General features: G+C 44.1%; 1 protein-coding gene across 6 annotated transcripts in view; it reads right to left on the reverse strand.

The window, feature by feature from the left end:
• The window catches only part of nf1a (neurofibromin 1a), a gene marked incomplete at its 5' end in the record, with an annotated part of 78,789 nt that overhangs the window by 9,931 nt on the left and 48,176 nt on the right, over nt 1-20,682 (reverse strand). For 5 of the 6 annotated variants that reach the window (XM_080525617.1, XM_080525615.1, XM_080525614.1 and 2 more), the window contains 15 exons: nt 451-608; nt 749-881; nt 1,037-1,168; nt 2,877-3,003; nt 3,235-3,375; nt 3,664-3,765; nt 4,122-4,263; nt 4,626-4,687; nt 4,914-5,128; nt 5,863-6,142; nt 7,580-7,720; nt 8,649-8,842; nt 9,314-9,516; nt 10,157-10,497; nt 12,726-13,158. In XM_080525617.1, the coding sequence (XP_080381743.1) occupies nt 451-608; nt 749-881; nt 1,037-1,168; nt 2,877-3,003; nt 3,235-3,375; nt 3,664-3,765; nt 4,122-4,263; nt 4,626-4,687; nt 4,914-5,128; nt 5,863-6,142; nt 7,580-7,720; nt 8,649-8,842; nt 9,314-9,516; nt 10,157-10,497; nt 12,726-13,158 (2,804 nt within the window). Of the gene's footprint in view, nt 1-450; nt 684-748; nt 882-1,036; nt 1,169-2,876; nt 3,004-3,234; nt 3,376-3,663; nt 3,766-4,121; nt 4,264-4,625; nt 4,688-4,913; nt 5,129-5,862; nt 6,143-7,579; nt 7,721-8,648; nt 8,843-9,313; nt 9,517-10,156; nt 10,498-12,725; nt 13,159-20,682 lie in introns of all 6 variants that reach the window. The other variant, XM_080525612.1, reaches the window with a different exon arrangement.

The following is a 20,682-nucleotide window of genomic DNA, read 5'->3' on the forward strand; positions in this document are numbered from 1 at the left end:
GAAATCCGACGCACTGGTGCAAGCTGCAATTATGGTCACATAAATTCAACATTTGTGATCACTCTCCAGCTGCTGCTACTCCCTGTACACAGAGCACAGGCTGCTTTTCATTCACTTCCACACTACCAGCTTCTCCTGACTTTCAAACAAACCACCAAGTCCATGAGCTTTCTTAGTTACAACCAAATAATGGATTCAAATAAAGCATTAAAAAGCAACCCCACTTGCAAAGGACACAGGAAAAAGGAATACAGAATTTAAAAAACTGACAGATTTAATTGGAGTTCTAAACAGGGATCCATGTAAAATTCCATGACTTTCCATCCCTACATCAAGTCCTCTGACGTTATGACTGAAATACACATTAAAAAATTCCATGACTTTTCAAAAAATCCCATGACCCGTGGGAACCGTGGTATAAGTAAATCTTCTGCAACAGAACTCTCTTACTCAGCAGTTTCTTGGCGTTGGCCTGGGAGGGCTGGCCCATGTCCAAGCTCATGGACTTGCGTGTGCGGGGGCTGATCTGCCCCACTGTGGGGTAGTAGGCTGCCAGGTAGCGTTCAGACACCCTGGGTGAGGCCCACGGTTGGCTCTCTCGCAGCGTCCTGTGTGTGTGTGTGTGTGTGTGTGTGTGTGTGTGTGTGCGTGTGTGTGTGAGTGAGAAGAGAGAGATGGGAACCGGTGTCACTACATTTCAACTGAACATAATGAACAACAGTATCAAAACATCATACATGGACCTCACCTGCAGCTAGGGTCACTGTGGTGCAAAGTAGAGTAGACGTCCATGCCAACGTTCTCCAGGTCGGAGAGCAGTAGCGACTTCCGGTGCTTCAGGCTGCAGCGGCTGCGCACTTCCTCCGAAACGGTGAGCAACGCTGGACAGATGACATCACATAACGGATCACAAAAATTATCTGAAACATTAACACTCATGGATTTTAACACATTAACACTCCATCGACGCTATGAAACAGCAATATGTTGGTGCAATGTGTGTGGACACACTGAGGTGCAGTGCTTTGGGACTCACCTGCCAGGTAGGCCACACTCTGGATGTTCACCTCAAACTTGTCACAGTTGAGGTGCTTCCCTACCAAGGCCAACAAGGTGTGAAGGATACGCACAGTCCGTGCTACTGTGGTGGGGGATGGGTGTCTGTAGCCTACACAGAAAAGAAAACCAAACCCAGTACCCTCTTAAATTGCTTTCGGTGGCTCAATGCAAAGTTGCAGCAGTGGTCAAACACAGTTTCAGCATTCGCCTTCAGGGTTGACCATAATGGCATTTTACAACCAATGGCATGCTCAATGAGTTGAGCACGCCATTCCTCCTTTCTGTTGTTTGTAGCCTACACACATGTGCAAACTCGCACACAGAAAACACAAGAGCATTGGAAATTCCACATGCTTAAATTGTGTCAAAATACGAGCCTTTAGTGGACAGCTGCAGCTAATGACAGACAGTGGAGAGACAGAAGAGTGGCAACAAGCAGAAGCACCCAACAACAAGATCAAGTAGTGCTGCCAAGCTTTGTGTAACTGGAATACAAGGACACATTGTCAATAGCCCCAATTCTGGTCTCTGACTGAGTGGCTTCTATTTAGCTAGTACACCAGTCAGGCCACTTCTGTTCACCCTTTGACACACAGGTGATCCCATTGACATTATATCCATTGACATTTACATTTTCACCACTTAGCAGACACTTTTACCCACAGAGACTTGCAATTAGAGATGACAGGGATACTCTCTCTGGAGTAACTTAAGGCTAAGTGCCTTACCTCATGGCACACTAGTGGTGGTGTTTTTATTTTTATTTATTTTATTTAACCTTTATTTTACCAGATAAAATCCACTGAGAACAAATTCTCATTTACAAGGATGATCTAGCCAAGAGGCCCCGGCAAGAATAAAAACAAACATATACACAGAGATACACTGGGTCAACACAAAACAATACATACAATACATGAGAATGGCAAAGATAAAGATAAAATAAGTAAAAACAAAGTCAACTGTCAATGGGTGAAAAGAGAGGGGGGAGGGGGGTTGTGTGTGTGCGCATGTGTATGTGGGGGGAGGGGGGGGGGCAATCAGCAGGAACAATCAACTATGACCTGTTGAAGTTTCTTTTTGAAAATGGTAAGTGATCTGAGTTTGAGTGTGTTCTGCAAAGTGGTCTAATCGTGAAGGAGTATTGTGAGAGACGTGCAGGAGAGATGAAACAGGATTGTTTTATAAATTAATTGAAGCCAGTGAAGAAGCCGCCTAGTATGGAGGGAGGGCCAGTCCGCAAGTTTATAGAGATCACAGTGGTGAGTAGTGAAGGGTGCACCAGTGGCAAAGCGAATGGCTGAGTGGTGGAGTGTGTTGTGTGAAGTTTCGCATGGGCACACTTTGATGCCATTTCATAGATTGTAGACCCTAGTCCAGCATGGGAAGTATGGTCATCTTCACAAAGGTGTGTTTAGCGGAATGTGCGAAGGATGCCTTGCGAAACAGGAAGCCCAATCTAGCTTTGACTTTGGCCTGAAGGTTATCAATGTGAGTCGTAAAACAAAGAGACGAGTCCAGCCAGAGGCCTAGGTATTTATAGGACATGACAAACTCCAATTCAGAGTCATCGGCGCAGGAGATCTTGGGGGGGCTGGGGACGTTGTTTCCCCCGGTCGAACAGAATACATTTGGTCTTTTTGGAGTTAAGGAGTAGACGGAGGTCGATAGAGGTGAGAGGTGAGTGTTACCGGGTGGGATTTGAACTCATGACCTTCTGATTACCACCAGTCCAACTCACTATCCACTAGCCACCACTACCCCCTCAACACCTTATTATTTTACCCCCCCCCCCCCCCAACCTGACAATGCCTTACCTTTGAGCAGGTGGCCCACCAGGGCAAAGTTGAAGTTGGAGCTGAAGTTCAGGCCTACAAAGTGGTCCATCTGTTTACAGTGCCATTCCAGAGGACGTCTAATCTCCATAAATACCTCCTCTGGGCTCTGGACAGGAGGAGGAGAGGAGAGAGGGAGGGAGGAGAAGGGTTGGGGGACCGTGGGGGAGAGGGTGAGGAAGGGAGAGAAGAAGGGGGCAGGCATATGGGTTATAGGTTTGGAGATCACAAGACTTCCTTTTTTCATTATGACCTCCCCAGGCTCCCTATCAAAGACTGTATCAACTACAAGATTCTACTGCTGACTTACAAAGTGTGTGTGTGTGTGTGTGTGTGTTACCTTGTCATTGAAGACCCGTAGGCTGTCCAGTGTGTGGAGGTTTTGTTCTAGTAGGGCTGTCCCAGCAGAGTACAGGTTGACCTCATCCAGCTGCAGCACGGCTACAGCCACCCAGAACAGAGCCTTGTGCATGGGGGAGTCCTGCAGTATCGCATCACATCATTACCATCACTATACACGCAGACAGGCAAGCAGGCACCTGGCAAGCACGCACACACGCACACACACACTCAAGAGAGACAAAGACACCTCCCTCCCTCCCTCCCTCGGTTATTAATTGTTTGTATGTATATGATACAGACACTGCCTGTCCATGTTCATACAGCACAATGTGTCTAAACCCCCCCCCCGCCCCCCATCAGAGACAGTTCAGTTCAGTTCATGGTATCTTGTTTGGTATTAAGATGAGGAATTCAGACATTGCTGTACCTTGCTGAGAAGAGGCTGCAGCTTGGTCAAAGCGATGACAGTAGCCTCTATTAGAACCTGGCTGTTGTAATGATCAGGCCCCTTTAAGCAGCTCTCCAGCCCCTATGGAGGAAGAAACGAGGAGGGAGGTTGTTAGTGAAGCATGAATACTGGAGAGAGGAAGAGAGAAAGAGTGAAATAGAGGGATGGAGGGAGAGGAAAGAGAGAAAGGGGAGGAGGGGGAGTGACAGAGCTGACAGAGACAGAGTCTGACAATACTTAGCACTCTCAGAGCTATTAGAGAGTAACATACGCTCAACTCCACACTGGGTGTCAAATCGAAGAAAAACCTGTCAGGATGTTTGAAGCCCTAGATGAATGACAACACTGTGTGTGTGTGTGTGTGTGTGTGTGTGTGTGTGTGTGTGTGTGTGTGTGTGTGTGTGTGTGTGTGTGTGTGTGTGTGTGTGGAGACCCACCCGGTCTATGCTGAGCAGTGGGCTGGCCTTGCTGAGGATGCGGATGATCTGTTTAATCTGGCCGTGGGTCACCCTCTTACTGATGCAGCCAAACACCACCAATGCCCTGGGCTGCAGTGAGGGGTTATACTGGAACGCAAACCTGGTGGTGGACACATACACACACACACACAGACACACACACAGACACAGACACAGACACGGACACACACGGACGGACACACACACACACACACACACACACACGGGGACACACAGACACACACGGGCGGGCACGGACACGGACACGGACACGGACACACACACACACACACACACACACACACACACGCACACACGCACACACGCACACACACACACACACACACACACACACACACACACACACACACACACACACACACCAATATCAAGTATGGGTAGAGTAGGGTATTGCATTTGTATTGACCAGGATAACAGCTTTTAGATGGTGTGGCTTTTAGTGTGGAGAGGTTGAGAGCATACCTCTGAGACAGCTCTGTCCACTGGTCCAGCCATTTGCATGCTGGGATGTCCCTCATGCATGCCTAAAGAGGAGGCATATAGACACAGTAACTTAACTCACAAATATACATAGAATACAGTATTTTATTTGTGTGTGTGTATGTATGTGTGTATGAGCGAATGTGGAGGGAGAGTGAGAGATGTGTGTGTGTGTGTGTGTGTGTGTGTGTGTGTGTGTGTGTGTGTGTGTGTTAACGTGTGTGTGTGTGTGTGTGTGTGTGTATGTGCCACAGCCAATGCAAGCCCCACCTCCATTATTTCGAGCAGGGCCTCGGTGACCGTCTCCAGTGAGGACAGGGCGAAGGTCTCCCTCTCGTAGGAGCCTGGGGAGAAGGAGCGGTCGCGGTAGCTGGAGCGGAAGGCGATGACAGCCGCAGACTTGACCTTGCTGATCCCAAACAACAGGTAGAACTTCGGGAGGGAGAACTCAGTCAGGCTCAGCCGCAAAACCTGTTTGGTCTCCTCTGAAAGAGAAACGCACAAGTTCTGTCTTAAGACTAGACTAAATATATTCTATAAGGGATAAACAAACACATTTATAGAGAGAACAAACAGAACAATCGACCCCTTTGCATTTTTAAAGCTCTGTTCGCACATAAAACTGTGGATTATCATTATTACTATTGCTATCATTATCATGGAATACATTTTCTTAACTTATATGTCTGTCCTTTTTGTTGTACTAGTCACTTAGAGTATTAATGAGCAATAATGAGGGGCAATTGCATGGTTACATACAGCATGTTTACATTATGGCTCTCAAACAATTGTCATTCAGTTGATCCTTTATTTAACGAGGCAATGTCCCCTGAGATAGTATCGATTTTGCAAGGGAGCCCTGGCCATGGCGTAGCATACATAAACATCAATAACCAAGCCACGGCATGCTACTCTAACCTACACATGAAACATCCTCAATGAATGTACAGTATACTGAACTGTTTTGCCTCTTTGGTTAGTTGCCAAACAACCTATACAATGGAGCCCAGCTATTAATTGTAACACTATTTTTTTTATCTAGATAGTCTCATTGAGATAAAATCTTGCACTAAACTAGCCTAATGCTAGGACTGAAACTATCCTAAAGCTAGAACTCAGCTAGAACGCTTACAATACAGTTGGCAAGAAAGTAGCCTAAACCTGGTGCTAAAGTTAGCTTGATGGTGGCGTGGTGTAGTCGGCTGAGTTGGTGCCTCACCACTGAAATTGAGCTGGGAGCAGGTACAGAGGGAGTGGATGATGTTGATGACCAGGCCGTGGGTGGAGGCCCTCAGGGACAGCGGGCCAGTGGCCACCAGCAGGGTCACCACGTGGAAGAGGTAAGGCAGGTGGGCCGCCACGTCCAGGGAGTTGTTGAAAGATAGCATTAGCATGTAGCGCGCAAGGATGGCAATGTCATCCCACATCAGGTGCTGCTCCAGTGTGGGCGTGGGCGACAGACACGTCTTATCGATGATCTTGCACATCCGACCAATCACCTGCCAGGGGATTTATAGGGTCATTCAATCATCTTTCAACATTAAATGACATTTCTACAGTATCCTTCATAACACTTAAGATGTACTTTTGGATGTTGTCGTAATACAGTGAAGAGAGAAGATAGCAGAGATTATATCTATAAAGAAAACTCCATTGGCTCAAGCCTTGGGTAACACAGTGGCCAAGAGGAACAGACAAAAGCCTTATTGTACCTCCCCAGTGGCCTGTCGTGACATCAGTAGTAGGCTGACACATGCCAAATAAACAAGGCCTCCATATTGATCCAGTCAACATTAGGAATAATATTTTTGACTTGTACTTGTGATCAAACATTTTTAAAAATGAAGCTAAATGTCAATCGATCAGTCCCTCCGCAAACTAATACACAGATCTGTGGCGGTTGGACACAAATAGCTACTTTGCTCGCTGTCCCTTAGCAAAACATCTTCACAATGACTACCATTCACTACCATGGCACTACAGTGTCTCCATAATAGGAGCGAGGGCCTGGCTTACTGTTGTTTTTTTCTGCTGTGTGCGTTTTTGTCTATCTTAGTAGGAGGGAGAATTGGAATAAAGAGCACATAGATGATTGACAATGACTGGATGAGTCGGTCAGTTTGGATATCAGATAACTGGGGAAAAGGAATGGTTTGACGGAACATAAAACATAGTTTAACTACATTGGTAAGTATGCTTCTATTTCATTTGGTACCAGTACTAGTTTTTTTGTTAGGTCAGATATTTATTTTAGCAGTCAAAACAAAATGCATTCTTCTGTGCTACACTCGTCCAGTTATTGTGCCAAAACTGCCTGCATCATACTATATCACTTCAACCACAAACTTTCCCTTTCTAGAGATTAAGCCAAGCCTTCTTAGACTTGATTAATACGGTATATAGCCTATATCCATAGGATCCGGAGGACTCTTAGGACAATGCTTAAGATTCTGACAGCACTCTATTGGAGTGGACTTTGTGAAGGACTCTGACATCATGGGTGCTCTGAGAGGAAAGCAGTCATAGAGTTCCAATCAGAGTTCGTTGAGGACAAGGACAATGATGCCTTGGTGGGATACCGGAATATTAGCCGTGTGAGCATTTGGCACTGCCAAAGAGAAGCATAGAAGCTGGGTTAACGTACTGAAATATGGGCACTATAGAAGCATAAACATGGAGTCGTGAATTAGTGTTATTGGTGTTAGCATAGACACTGACATAGATGGAAATGTTAGTAGTGATACCCTGGGACTAACATTCAGGCAGGGGGTGCTTGCCATGTTTACTCGTAACACTGAAGTGCATTTGGATTTTAAATCAGAGAGGAGAGCTAGCTGTGTGAACATGAGACGTGATTTGACACAATTGTTATAAATTGAAGCATTTTAAATTGACATAACCAGGGTTGTTAGCTGAATTAGCATGTGTTAGCTCACCTTGCTCGAGACAAGTTTGACGTTCCCTGAGGCCAGTGCCACAGCAGTGTCAGCCATGACCTCAGCCTTGATAGAGCCCAGGCCCCCAGTGGCACTGGTCTTGATGAAGCTGTCCAACACCACATCAAGCAGGTCTGTTATCTGAGGGGCAGAAAATAGGGGTCACAAGGTCACATACATGAACAGTAGACCCAACCCAAATAAGCAATATTCCACATAAAACCTCCAAGGAGGACCTATTATCATATAGCCTGTACCCTTTGCTCACCTATTGCTTACACCTACCCTAATATCTACAAACGTGCCTTGGTGTAAAGGCTATATTTTCATTTTAGATTGCTCTCAGAAATAATACGATAACAATTATGCTAGTGTGTAAACAATATGCTGGTGTGTCTTTATGTATTCAAATGTATGTCAAATGTATTGTGTATGTATTTGTTGTAAGTCGCTTTGGATAAAACTCTTGAATATCAGTGAATGTGGATATTTGTGAATGTTATGTTGCATACACATTGCGCCTCTGAATATTGGATATGTATTCATAAGTCATTCCCCTGGCCTATAAACAACATACACTACATCCCTGCCTTCTCCAGGATTGCCTCCCATTTTTGCAAGCCTCAATCTCCAAACAAGCCAACATAGAAAGTTTGTATTGGACTAGGAAAATCTGTGCTGGGTTAAAGGAACACTTTACCCATTTGTCATTATCTCCAGCACCATACCACGGTCTACATATGTGAAAACAAAGATTTTCTACATTATGTAGTCAAAAGGATAGTAGTAGTAGTAGTGCGATATGAGGCATTGAGGTATGAGGTAAGGAGTTGGTAGAGGAGTTGGTAGAGGTTTGCCACCAAACCGATGATAAAGAATCAGACATTTGTTCATCCTGATAACAGTTAGGAATAGGTAAGCGATTACAATGTGGGTAGTTTAACTTGTTTAAGCTCTGTGCGGAAGGGTAACTTCGACCCAGAAAGAGCTGTTGCTGTTAAGATTTTACTGTAGGGAGCTCCATGTTTGTATGTCGTGATGAAGGGAATGGCAGCCCCCTGGCCCTTACCTGGCCTAGGCTCCCCCAGATCTTGGCCTGGATGGAGGGGTACATCTGCTTCTCATTGATGGTCATGGTGATGAGCTTGTCCAAGATGGCGGTGACGCGCTGGCGCTTGGCGTCATCGTTGTGCTTGCAGAAGCGCACCAGGTTGAGCAGCCAGGGAGTCATGTACTCCAGACACAAGTGCTTCAGCTCTATACCTACACACGCACACACACACACGCGCACACACACACACGCACACACACAACGATCCATGTCAACCAGTTGATGTAAAAGCCATTAGTTTTTGGGGGTACTGTGTGATTGCCTTATCCATCAGTGTGCACTGAGCCGTAACTGTGAGTCATGCAGCAGGCCTGTCATGTCATTCATTCACACACCAAACTCCACACTGCAGCACCCACATTCATTAGAGGTGCTCCATCACTGTAGTACTGGTAGAGGAGCTGGTGTTATCTGTGTGTGTGTGTTTGTGTGTGTGTGTGTGTGTGTGTGTGTATGCATGTGTGTGTATGCATGTGTGTATGTGTGTATGCATATGTGTGTGTGTGTGTGTGTGTGTGTATGCATGTGTGTATGTGCGTGTGTGTGCGTGCGTGCGCACACGCTTCTGTGTTGCATTTGTATGCACCTGTGCTTTTCTGCATGTGTGTGTGTGTCTCACTCACTGGACTTGCTGAAGCCAGAGATGCACTCCTCCAGGAACTCCAGCGTGAGGTGGGGCTCGTTGGCGGCCAGCGTCTTGCTGATGGAGACTATGAACAGGGTGTTGTTGGCTGGGATACACAGACCAGAGGTCTCTAGCAGCTGGCCTTCAATCTTCAGATTGAAGGTGCAGGTCAAGGCACACAGGAGGTTATAGGCTGCAGACCTGTAAGGAACATTGATCGGCCATCTAGTTAACAAAACGAATGCGACGGGGAAAATCTATAGCATAAGAACCACTTTTAGGCGAGTCCTATTTCAAATCAGTCAACTCTGAACTCAAAATCACTTCTGTGAATTATCTGAATTGAAATGGAATTGACCCTGCCAGATGGATTCCCATGAGAAAAGCCTTGAAAAGCTTAAACATAAAGTCACCATTGTATCCCCTGGTCTTTGTTACTGTAGTATGTAGGATCAGGGGATAAAGCCACTTAGCAGTAATCTCTTATTTTACTAAGCACTTTTCATACTGTACTAAGGTTTAAGAATAAAGGCCTGAGATTCAAGTACAAAAGAGTTGATCAATATCATTGGTCGATTACAAGCACCATGCATTAACTTAATGACCAAGCAAGCCTGCATAGGCCTCTATGGAGATACCAATACATCACAACATAAGTAACAACAGCTGGAAAATGTGATGCTTAAATGCAACATCATGAAAATAGCTCCAATCTTGGACCTTCTAATACTGACGAAAAGCCAAACCACTTTGGGCGACCAACTCTTTTCCTGAGACATTCACAGGACTACATTTCCCAGCATGCCGTTCTCCCCAATGACAGCTTTGTGAATTGGCTGACCTGAGGCTGGGGTCAGAGCTGCCCAGGTTGAGCAGGGCGATGTTGAGCAGGGTGCCTGGAACGTCCTTCGGCCTGATCTTGGTGTGCTGGGGGATGGAGTCTGGCTGTGACAGCTCCCAGCGCGTGCGGATGTGGATGATGGACTGGACGATGGCGTCGCACTCCTGGTGCATGAAGGTGAGGGGTGTGCCCTGGTTAGCCATAGTGAGGGTGAACTGGCTCTCGTCCACCAGACAGATCTCTTCGATCTCCGATGCATAGTACACATCGTTGAGGAAGACGGGCTGGCCCAGGACGCGTGTACGCTCCGCTGAGGTCACCTGCACTGCTGTGGAGCCCACCTGGGAGGGGACCAAACTGGTGTTAAGACTCACACACACAGTGGGGGAAATAAGTATTGAACACATCAACATTTTGTCCAGTAAATGTATCTCCAATGAGCCTATTCAAGTGAAATTTGCACCAGACTTTGGAATTAACTCAAACAATCCAGACAAAAAATCTAAACATTAAAGTCGAAATATAGTAAATAAAGTTATGTGTAATAAAGTGGAATGAAACAGGAAAAAAGTATTGAACACACTAAGGCCCTGTCCACACCTATACGTTTTTTTGATAAACGTTTTTCATATATAAAAATATTACCGTCCACACCAGCATGTTTAAACGCAATATAAACGCTGGCATTGAACATTCCACACCAGTAGTCGGCGATATAATATTATCCCCATAGCCCCGCTGGCCAATCAGACGCCTCTGTCTCTCAATGTTCTCGATCATTAACTGTGCATTTATCCGTAAACAGGTTAAAAGTCCAGTTAACAGTGAAAGAACTAGAAGCACTTTGTTCACATCCATTTTCCTCGCTTGTGTAGCCTCGAACACCGTTGCCTGTTGTAAACAAAGTAGTTACTGGTGCTAGGATATGACGTTGGAGGGAACAGCAAACAGCTGCAGTGCGCATGATCATAGAAATCTACGCGCATGATGACGTGACGAATACAAAAAGCTCCGTCTATCTCGTCCACACGTCACAAATATACGGCGAATATACAGCGTTTTTTAAACATCTTCACTCTGGCAGGCGTTTTTAAACATCTTCGTTTTCAGGGGGCAAAAACTCGTTTGCGTCTGGACGAACCCCCCAAAACGAATATAAAAATCCACGTTTATCAAAAAAACGTATAGGTGTGGACAGGGCCTAAGAAAAAGCAGTACACCCCAGCAAGGAAAGGAAAGGAACCAGCTGAAAACCATAACTAATTAGGAGACAACTCTACCTCCAATCGGTGCTAATTAATGTCAGCTGGGTTAGAATATATTGATGGGCTATAAAAGGTTTTTTATTGTTACCAAGGTGCCACACAACAAACATCTAATGATGGGTAAAAGCAAAGAGCTGTCTCAAGACCTTCGCAACCAGATTGTTGCAAAACATGAACATGGAATTGGCTACAGACGTATTTCAACTTCTGAATCTTCCAGTAAGCACCATTGGGGACATTATCTGTGGAAGCAACATCACTCCACCATCAACCCGCCACGCACCAGAGCTCCTCGCAAGATTTCTGATCAGGGAGTCAGAGGGATACTTAAAAGAGTTGCCAAAGAGCCAAGGACCACTAGGAAAGAGCGCCAGAAAGACTTGGAGGCAGCAGGTACAACTGTGACAGAAAGGACAGTAGGCAATGCACTCCACCGCCATGGCCTCATGCCATGACCGCACGCTCAGCCCGCAAGACTCCACTACTGAAAATAATACATGTTGAAGCTCGTTTAAGGTTTGGCAAACAACATTTGGACAAGCCAGTGAACTACTGGGAGAACTCTGGTCAGATGAGACCAACATTTTACTTGTACATGTTTGGAGGAGAAATGGCATTGCATATCACCCGAATAACACTATACCAACAGTGAAGTTTGGAGGTGGAAGTATCATGGTGTGGGGCTGTTTCTCCTCTTGTGGTACTGGTAGACTTCATATCATTGAAGGAACAATGAATGGAGCCATGTACAGAGAGATTCTTGAGATGAACCTGCTGCAACTTGAAGCTGTCATTATAAACAAAGGCTTCTCCACTAAGTATTGAATTCATTTCAGTTAGTGTGTTCAATACTTTTTTCCTGTGTCATTCCACTTTATTACACATAACTTTATTCACATAATGTTTAGATTTTTTTGTCTGTATTGTTTGAGTTAATACCAAAGTCTGGTGCAAATTTCACTTGAATAGGCTCATTGGAAATACTGGACAAAATGTTGATGTGTTCAATACTTATTTCCCACTGTATAGAGGGCACATACACATGATCATAAGGCCGAATAAACTAAAATAGCGACAAGACAGACCAGCTTATATTGTGCATATTCCATTGATAACGTTTGATTTGAAGCACCAATTCAACTCCTATATATTCCTCAATAAAGTCTGTGCCGCTGGTCAAATTCACCGGGAGGATAACTTCCCCCAGGCCCACTTGCATTATGGTTCGCCATTTATAGACTCTCCGTGTATAGAATGGAGAGTCTGATTCAGTGAAACTACTCATTCCCCCTCCCCTGCCTGACCTTGATGGAGACCTTGGTGTCCTTGTGGGCCAGCTTGAGGGCGTTGTGGAACACCTTGAGGTCCTCCTCCAGGGCCAGTGTTGCGGCTGGGAGCTTCTGCTGCTCAGGCTCCACATGATCGGCAAGTCTGGCCGGAGAATCTATGAACTGCAGCCTCTTGCTGCCCTTCAGGGCCGTAAGCAGCCTCTCGTGGTACTTTGTGTACTCCCTCACCCAGGTGTTGCAGTTGTACACGTAGACAGCCGCCACATTCTCATAGGCGAAGCCTGGGAAGACCACAAACCACTTGGAGAGGAAGTCGGTCTTGAAGCGGTTGCTAGGCCCCAAGTGGGTAAGGTCGACAACAATCTCGTAAGGCTTGGCATAGTAGGGCTTGAGGGTCAAGAGGACGTGGTAGATGAGTAGGTCACCATTGATCTGGCCTGTCTTGAACCTGGGTGGACAAGAAAAGTGTATGTTGAGAGACTCACATGGCCATTTTCCATTCCCAAATAGGTACAAAAACGACACCAATTTCTATCAAAGTAACTTTTTATAACCTTTTCTAGAATCTGAAATAGTATACAAGAGCTCATAGTTTGTCAAGAAGTACATTTGTATTGTTGCCCGCAAGAAGAAGACAAAACTGTATACCACTTTACATGAATACACCTTTGTCTTTGTTCCATTTCTCTTACAGGATGTGGAAAACTGTGCTACAGCAGAGGAAGTTGAAGGAGCCCTGAAATAACCTGGTCTGAAAGAGCAACAGAGAGGGGACAGAAAGTGTGCGGTCGTAGCATCTCAGAAGTGGCCTGGGTCGCAGAAGGTGCCTCCTCTATCTCAGTCACGCTCTCTCTCTCTCTTAGAAGGTGCCTTCTCTCTCTCTCTCTCTCTCTCACACACACACACACACACACACACACACACACACACACACACACACACACACACACACACACACACACACACACACACACACACACACACACACACACACACACACACACACACACACACACACACACACACACACACACACACACACACCACATCCACACATGGCTTCCTGGTCCCACTCTCCTTGTCCCTTGTCACTCTCTCCCCTTTACACGCACGCATTCCAAGGTAAGTGATGCATTAAACTGCCTGTCAACATTAAATGTGACCCCTTATTTCAGCACAGTATAAACAGTGTTTTTATCGCAAAAGGTATGCGGGTGAAGACATGTGTATGAAGTTAACTAACTGATTCCTTAACTATACACTTGACTTGTTTCTTTCAGGTGCTACGAGGCATTGTGCATTACTTTGAGTCGCTTTGCTACAACAGCATCAGGGGTGAAGAGAGAGTATACATCAGAATTCAACCCCAGTCAGCAACATTGGCTGGTTCATTAATTAATTGTGAGTAAATTCTGATGTACTGTGACAGTAAGTTGAAGACTTATCTGGGCTAATGAACATTTAAATTAGGGAAACACAGAGTTTCGATTAAATTCCCCTGAGACAGAGCAAGAGATTAACTGATTCCAGCTCTCCACCAGCTGTCGATGTGTATTGCAGAATTGACTCAAACAAGAAAACATATGGCAGCTTGTTCATGTAACTCACAAAATGTATAGAGCATTGCTCAATACACCTCACAATACACAGACTACTATGTATCTGCATTAATGAACATTATTATTCTCCCTCACCCAGACCTTAGAGGACCATGGAAGGCTCCAAGATCACTCTCCACCTCTTCTTCCTCCTCACTGGGCTGATATGGTGCTGCTGCAGTGCTCAGTCATCAGCAGACCGAGTCACTGACCAGCCAGCCTTCAAATTCACCACACTAGGTGAAGGGAACGACACCGACCAACCTGACAACCTGACCATGACCACTCTGACCAACAGCATCACCTCTGGCCCAGGCTGCCTAATCGACGCCCAGTCTGGGCTGATTGTGGCAGCCGTGACCTGGGGCGTATTGCTCTGCCTGCTGGCGTCCACCCTGGTACTGGCCTGCATGGTGTGCCGCCTGAGGCGCCGTGGACGCACCCCCCGCCCTGCTCGCAGCCAGGTGGACCTGGTGAGCGGCACAGGCTACTGGGGCTCGGAGCTCCCTGAGGAGGGAGGGCTGGTGGGGCCCTGCGACGCTAGCGTCATGATGGAGGAGGTGAGAGCAGATGGTGAGATGGAAGAGGAGGAGGAGGAGTGGGATAGGGAAGAGAATGAGGAGGAGGGGGAAGGAGCAAAGAGCAAAGCTATGGATTCTGGGAAAGGAGAAAATGCCATGCAGATGCAGAGTTCCAGCTCAAGGGATTCCTGTCTGGAGGTACCAGAGGATCTAGAGAACATGCCCCTAATGGTGTGAGGGGGTAACCCTCCCCAGCCTAGGAAAGCACAGGCCAGGGGCTGAACTTCACTCAGGTGTCAACGGCAAAAAAGGCCAGCTCAGCCCCAGTCCGGCAGCTCTGAAGTCAAGACCAAATATAACTAGATGTTATTTCATAAATATGTCAGCCACCTATAATCAATTTGAGGAGCTTTATATAACTTGTTTAGAGTATTTCAGTTGGATATTCTTTAAACATAGGTAACTTGAACTTACATATAATCTTCTTGATTTGTAGAGCCGTAATAATTGTATAGTATGCCAATTCAAATAATTTTTAACTGAAGGGGATTTCCTTTTTTTGAGAGAGAGAGCTTTAGAACTGGCCATAGACTCAGCCAATTCAGAGCAGTGGAAGATCAGTTTAAAATAATGTGAAGAACAGTAAACCACTGCCAGCTGCACAAATTAATTACCCTCAGAGGTAAGGTTCAGGATCTTTGTACAAGTAAGTCACTCATATTAAGAACACTTACATTTCTCTCCAAGGCAGTAGTATAGAGAATATTTGATTGGCTAACTGTAACAAAGAAGCTTGGGCATGTGTAGAAAGTATTCGCCTGGGAGAAACAATCCGTAATCCGTGAAGCATTTTTTGATATATATATAAATGTATGATTTATACCGATTGATTTTTGAAGAACATTACTTTATGTGGCAACGACTAGATTCCCTCCTCCCAGAAAACGACAGCAGTACTGTAGATGTTTGCTCTTTAAGAAAATCAGTTACATAAAATACAAGAAAATAAAGCAATGAGTATACAAGCAAAAAAAGGTAGGGCAGAAGCTTCCTTTGCCTCATCTAAAGTGATTCGAAGCCCAAATGCTGTAGCAGTGTAGCAGGGGCATTGAGGAACACATTAGACTGTAGCAGGGGCATTGAGGAACACATAAGACTTGAAAAGCCAGTTGCCATCCTTGGCTGGACACCGAGATGGCATATAGCCTGCCAAGACTGCTTGTTAAAGTAATGAGTCTCTTTGTCGACCTTCACATGTGTCAGACGAGCTGTCTCAGAACTCCTAACTCTCCCTCACTCCTCTCTTCTAATCCTAGTTTCTTATCTCCTTTCTGTTCTAAAAAGAATGTTTCTGTTTAAACACCCTATCCTAAATAAATGGCTGTTTTGTGAAGTGTGAATGGTGTTCTTGTTTCAAATCGATGCAGTAAAACAGTGGTGGTGAAGTCGACAACTTCAGAAAATGGTTGGGACTAATGAACACAAAGCATTGCATTAGTACAAAGGTAGCAGTAAAAAATAGATGCTGTAATAATTCTGGTAGCGTTATCAAATCATGTGGCTCTGCATTTACGGGCTCGATTAAGATTGGAAGTGTTTTAATGTAGGCAATTAAAGAATTGGTACTGGACTTTTATTCCGAATCACAAACACATCCTTTGGGAGGTTTTAATTCATTAAAATTAATAAATTAACTATAAATATAAGCTCTAGATTAGGTTAAGTGGGCAAGCTACAGCATGATTTGAAAACCAAAGGCCTACGCCTACGTAGTTTGCAATCCCTATGGGAAAAGTTTAAAAGGTTTTAATAGAAAACACAACAAAGTGTCCACAGACTGACCAGAATATGACAAAAGCATGTTTTAAGAAAGTGGGGTAAAAAAAATGTCATACTATGTTGCACAGTATTGAACTGGAATTACACACTCAGCACTAACATACATGACCGCACTTCCCAATACCATCCTGCAGATGTCCTTCATTTTGAAATAGGTCAATTAAAACTCTGAAAACTAATGACTGTTTGTCAGGAACCCAGCAGCCTGCATGTGATTAAGTTCAGTGACTTAATCAAAATGACCTCCAATCCAAGATCAATATCATTTGCAAGTCTTGACATTTGAGGATACTCAAAGTCACAGTAGCAGCAGCACGGAACAGGGAACCTGCCATAATGACACATTCATAAATAGATCATTGTATATTTGTGTACATATTGTATACATAGAAAATACAATTATATACACACACACACACACACACACACGAATAGTAAGTGTGCGTGTTACTGTACACACAAAAGTGTGCAGTAAACATATTGTCCCCCACAAATGATGTAGCGTAAAAGGAGAGTGGAGTTTATTCATACACTTTTTACTATCAGACTTGTTGTCTCTTGGTACAATCACCTCCTGTGACCAAAGAGAAATATTATTTGGATGCTATTAGGCTTCTATCGTACTTTGTATTGATATAAGACGCTTTTACTTTAAACACAAATTTCAGCAATAGGCTTAAACTAAATATTTGGTTACAAATGTGATAAACTTTGGTTACACAACTCTGGTTTCCGTATTGATAAAGGTGCATAACAGACTTCGCTCACAAAGTATTCGCTCATAAAACATTATTCTCAAATTTGTTAGGCTACTGTATATAGGCCTAATGCATTAGAATACACTCCTAAATCTGCATTCGTGTTACCAGGAAGAAAAGTTCTGTTCAGTGTGTGAGAATGGAAGAGAGCAAAGTTGAACGGAACATCTTCAAAATAAACTGTCTACTTCTTAATTTGGACCAGTGAAAGTGAAAACCTCAAGGTTCCTTCTAACTTTGTTGTCTGTGCAATGTTTGTTGTCTGTGCACTGTGCAATGGTTCAATGATTCAACAGTTCTAAAATCTATGAAAACATGTCTGATCTTTTGACAGTAGTGTATCGTCATTTTCTTACACTAGCTTCAAATCTTTCCTCTGTTAAAGTCTGAAATAGGCTAAATAACTCACATGAGAGAAATTAAAATGAGGTGTAAATATAGATTAAATAGCAGAATACCCTGTATTGACAGGGTGGCCAGAAGGTGGCCAACTACTCTCACACCACCTTTGGGTGATAGTTCCCTGGCTAAAACAACTGACTCAAAGTCCCTGACTTCCGAGTCTGGTGAGGCTCTTTGATATTGTCAGCAAGATATGTCGATAATGAAGAGGCTGTGCCTTAGGCTGGTTGGTGTATCTTGTATTTTTGGGAATTGAACGAACCATGATCTAAAAACCAATTGGTACGCCCACACAGAAAATGACTTGAATATTTCCCCTTACTTGGGGCTTTTATGAAGAGTAAAAACTGTGGTCTCCAGACCACAATGCTTATAATGCTTGCTGTATACCATGTGGTCTGGATGAGGCCAGGCAAGATGCTTGTTTCACTTTCTTTCAGCTCTTTGTTTCACAGATACCTTCGTGGTTTCAAGTATAAGCCAAAAAATATATTACCAAAAGATGACACTTCCAAAACATATCTATACCCCACACCAATACAAGTCAAATTGCTGTAATAAGTCCAGATTCTATGCAACTTCCTTACTTATCCTTACGCAATCTGCTCTTTCTCCTACCACTGAGGACATTTCTGAGTAGAGCAGGGTAGTGTTTTTCATCACTTCACTGCTGACTTCCTGTTAAGTGATGCAAGAGCAGGTTCCGTATTTTACTAGGCTAGGGGCCTCACACCTTCTACAACAGCTGCTTCTTTGTCTCCATGTGAGCCAAGCATGGGGACCTTGTCCAGCTGAGACACTCCAACTCAAGCCGTTTAGCTAGAGTTTTGTGAACTTTGGATCAGATCAAGGAATACCAGGGGATCTGGGATTACACTGTGCGAAGGCTTTGGTAAGTACTGTACAAGTTCATACTCGTCCCACTTCACATATACATTGTATATATGTATACATATCTGGGGTTGGGGGATGGGTGGTTCAGATGATGTCATACAGTTAGGTCCAGAAATATTTGGACAGTGACAGAATTTCCACATTTTGGCCCTGTATGCCACCACAATGGATTTGAAATGAAACAATCGAGATGCTATTGAAGTGCAGACTTTCAGTTGAACAAAAATATTGTATGAAACGTTTAGGAATTGCAACCATTTTTATACACAGTCGGATCATGAGACGTTCCAAGTCTTCTCCATACTTTTTTCTACCCATCATTCTGGTACAGGTTGATCTTAGTTTCATCTGTCCAAAGAATGCTGTTCCAGAACTGGGCTTGCACCTTGTGGTGAACCCTCTGTATTTGTTAATGTGAAGTCTTCCCTTTATGGTAGACTTGGATAATGATATGCCTACCTCCTGGTGACTGTTCTTCACTTGGCTGGATGTTGTGAAGGTGTTTTTCTTTAAAGGATCCTGTGATCATCCACCACTGTTGTCTTCCAAGGACGTCCAGAACTTTTTGTGGTGCCGTGCTCACCAGTGCGTTCTTTTTTTCTCAGAATGTACCAAACTGTTAATTTGGCCACTCCTAATGTTCCCGCAATGGGATTTTTTTGGTTGTTTTTGCAGCCTAAGGATGGCTTGTTTCACTCGCATTGAGAGCTCTGTTGACCGCATATGCCACACTTGGAATCAACTCAAACCTTTTACCTGCTTAATTGATACAGAAATAATGAAGGAATAGCCCACACTGGCCCATGAAACAGCTTTTGAGTCAATTGTGCAATTACTTTTGGTCCCTTGAAAAAGAGGGAGCTACATATTAAAGAGCTGTAATTCCTAAACACTTCCTTCAATTTGGATGTGAATACCCTTACCCTAAAGCTGAGAGTCTGCACCTATATTGATTATACAACAGTAACTTGAAGATGTTTTGGTAAACAGCTAAAATAACAAAAAGTCTGTCTGTGTCCAAATATATGGACCTAACTGTATATGCCAAGATGAGCCAAGGGTGAGTAAATTGTCAAAAACATTTCCATTTCTTACATAAATGACAATTGACAATATTTATAGATAGATGTACGTATAGGCGAGCATGGGACAAAGCTAAATACACATGTGCAAAATCCCTGATAAGGTTAGCTAACAATATTAATTGTACAAAGAAATCCTATCAGAAAAACAAAAGCGTAAATGTGTATGTGTGGTGGGATTTGACAAATTGAGTCAGGTATAGGATCATAATATCCAACCGTGCCTGAGAAATATCATACACTCATTCCTATCTCTATGATGGCTAAAAAGAAAATGTTTGTATGTCAGAAGAAGACGGAAACCGTCATTCTCTGGTTGGATCTCCTGAGCAAGCATGCTTCATCTGAATACGTAAAACAACTGACATTAAAACTGTAATATCCCTCAGACTTTTATTGTGATGTATTATATCTTCACAATGTCTGCCGTTAATCGTCAGTGACTACTTTGAGTCGTACTTTGAGGAAATTAATCCAACAGCTTTTGCTGAGAGAGGGCCGCTGGTTACACCACCCACACGCCACCAAAAGCTTGCTTGCTGGGTCATTTCCTCACGAAACAGCATGTTGATGATAGATTTGTGCATAAATAACTAAATAGTTTTTCTTCTTTCCACCAGTCAACGAAACAGCAGATACCAGAAGAGAACATAAAAACAACAATGGAAGGATCCCACCTTGTTTGTGTGCTGTTTCTGTGGGTGCTGCCACTTGGTCTAAATGGGCCAGTGACACCTAAACAAAACCACCACTCCACCAATAAAGGAAAAGGTGAGATTACTGCAACCGCAGACAATGAGGTTACTCCCTCTAAACTACCACAACACCTCTCCACTGATCCTTCTATGGAGTTGAAGCTTACTGTGAAGGGTGAGCCT

Source organism: Nansenia antarctica (assembly GCF_963989245.1).
Source record: "Nansenia antarctica genome assembly, chromosome: 3".
NCBI classification, from domain to species: Eukaryota; Metazoa; Chordata; class Actinopteri; order Argentiniformes; family Microstomatidae; genus Nansenia; species Nansenia antarctica.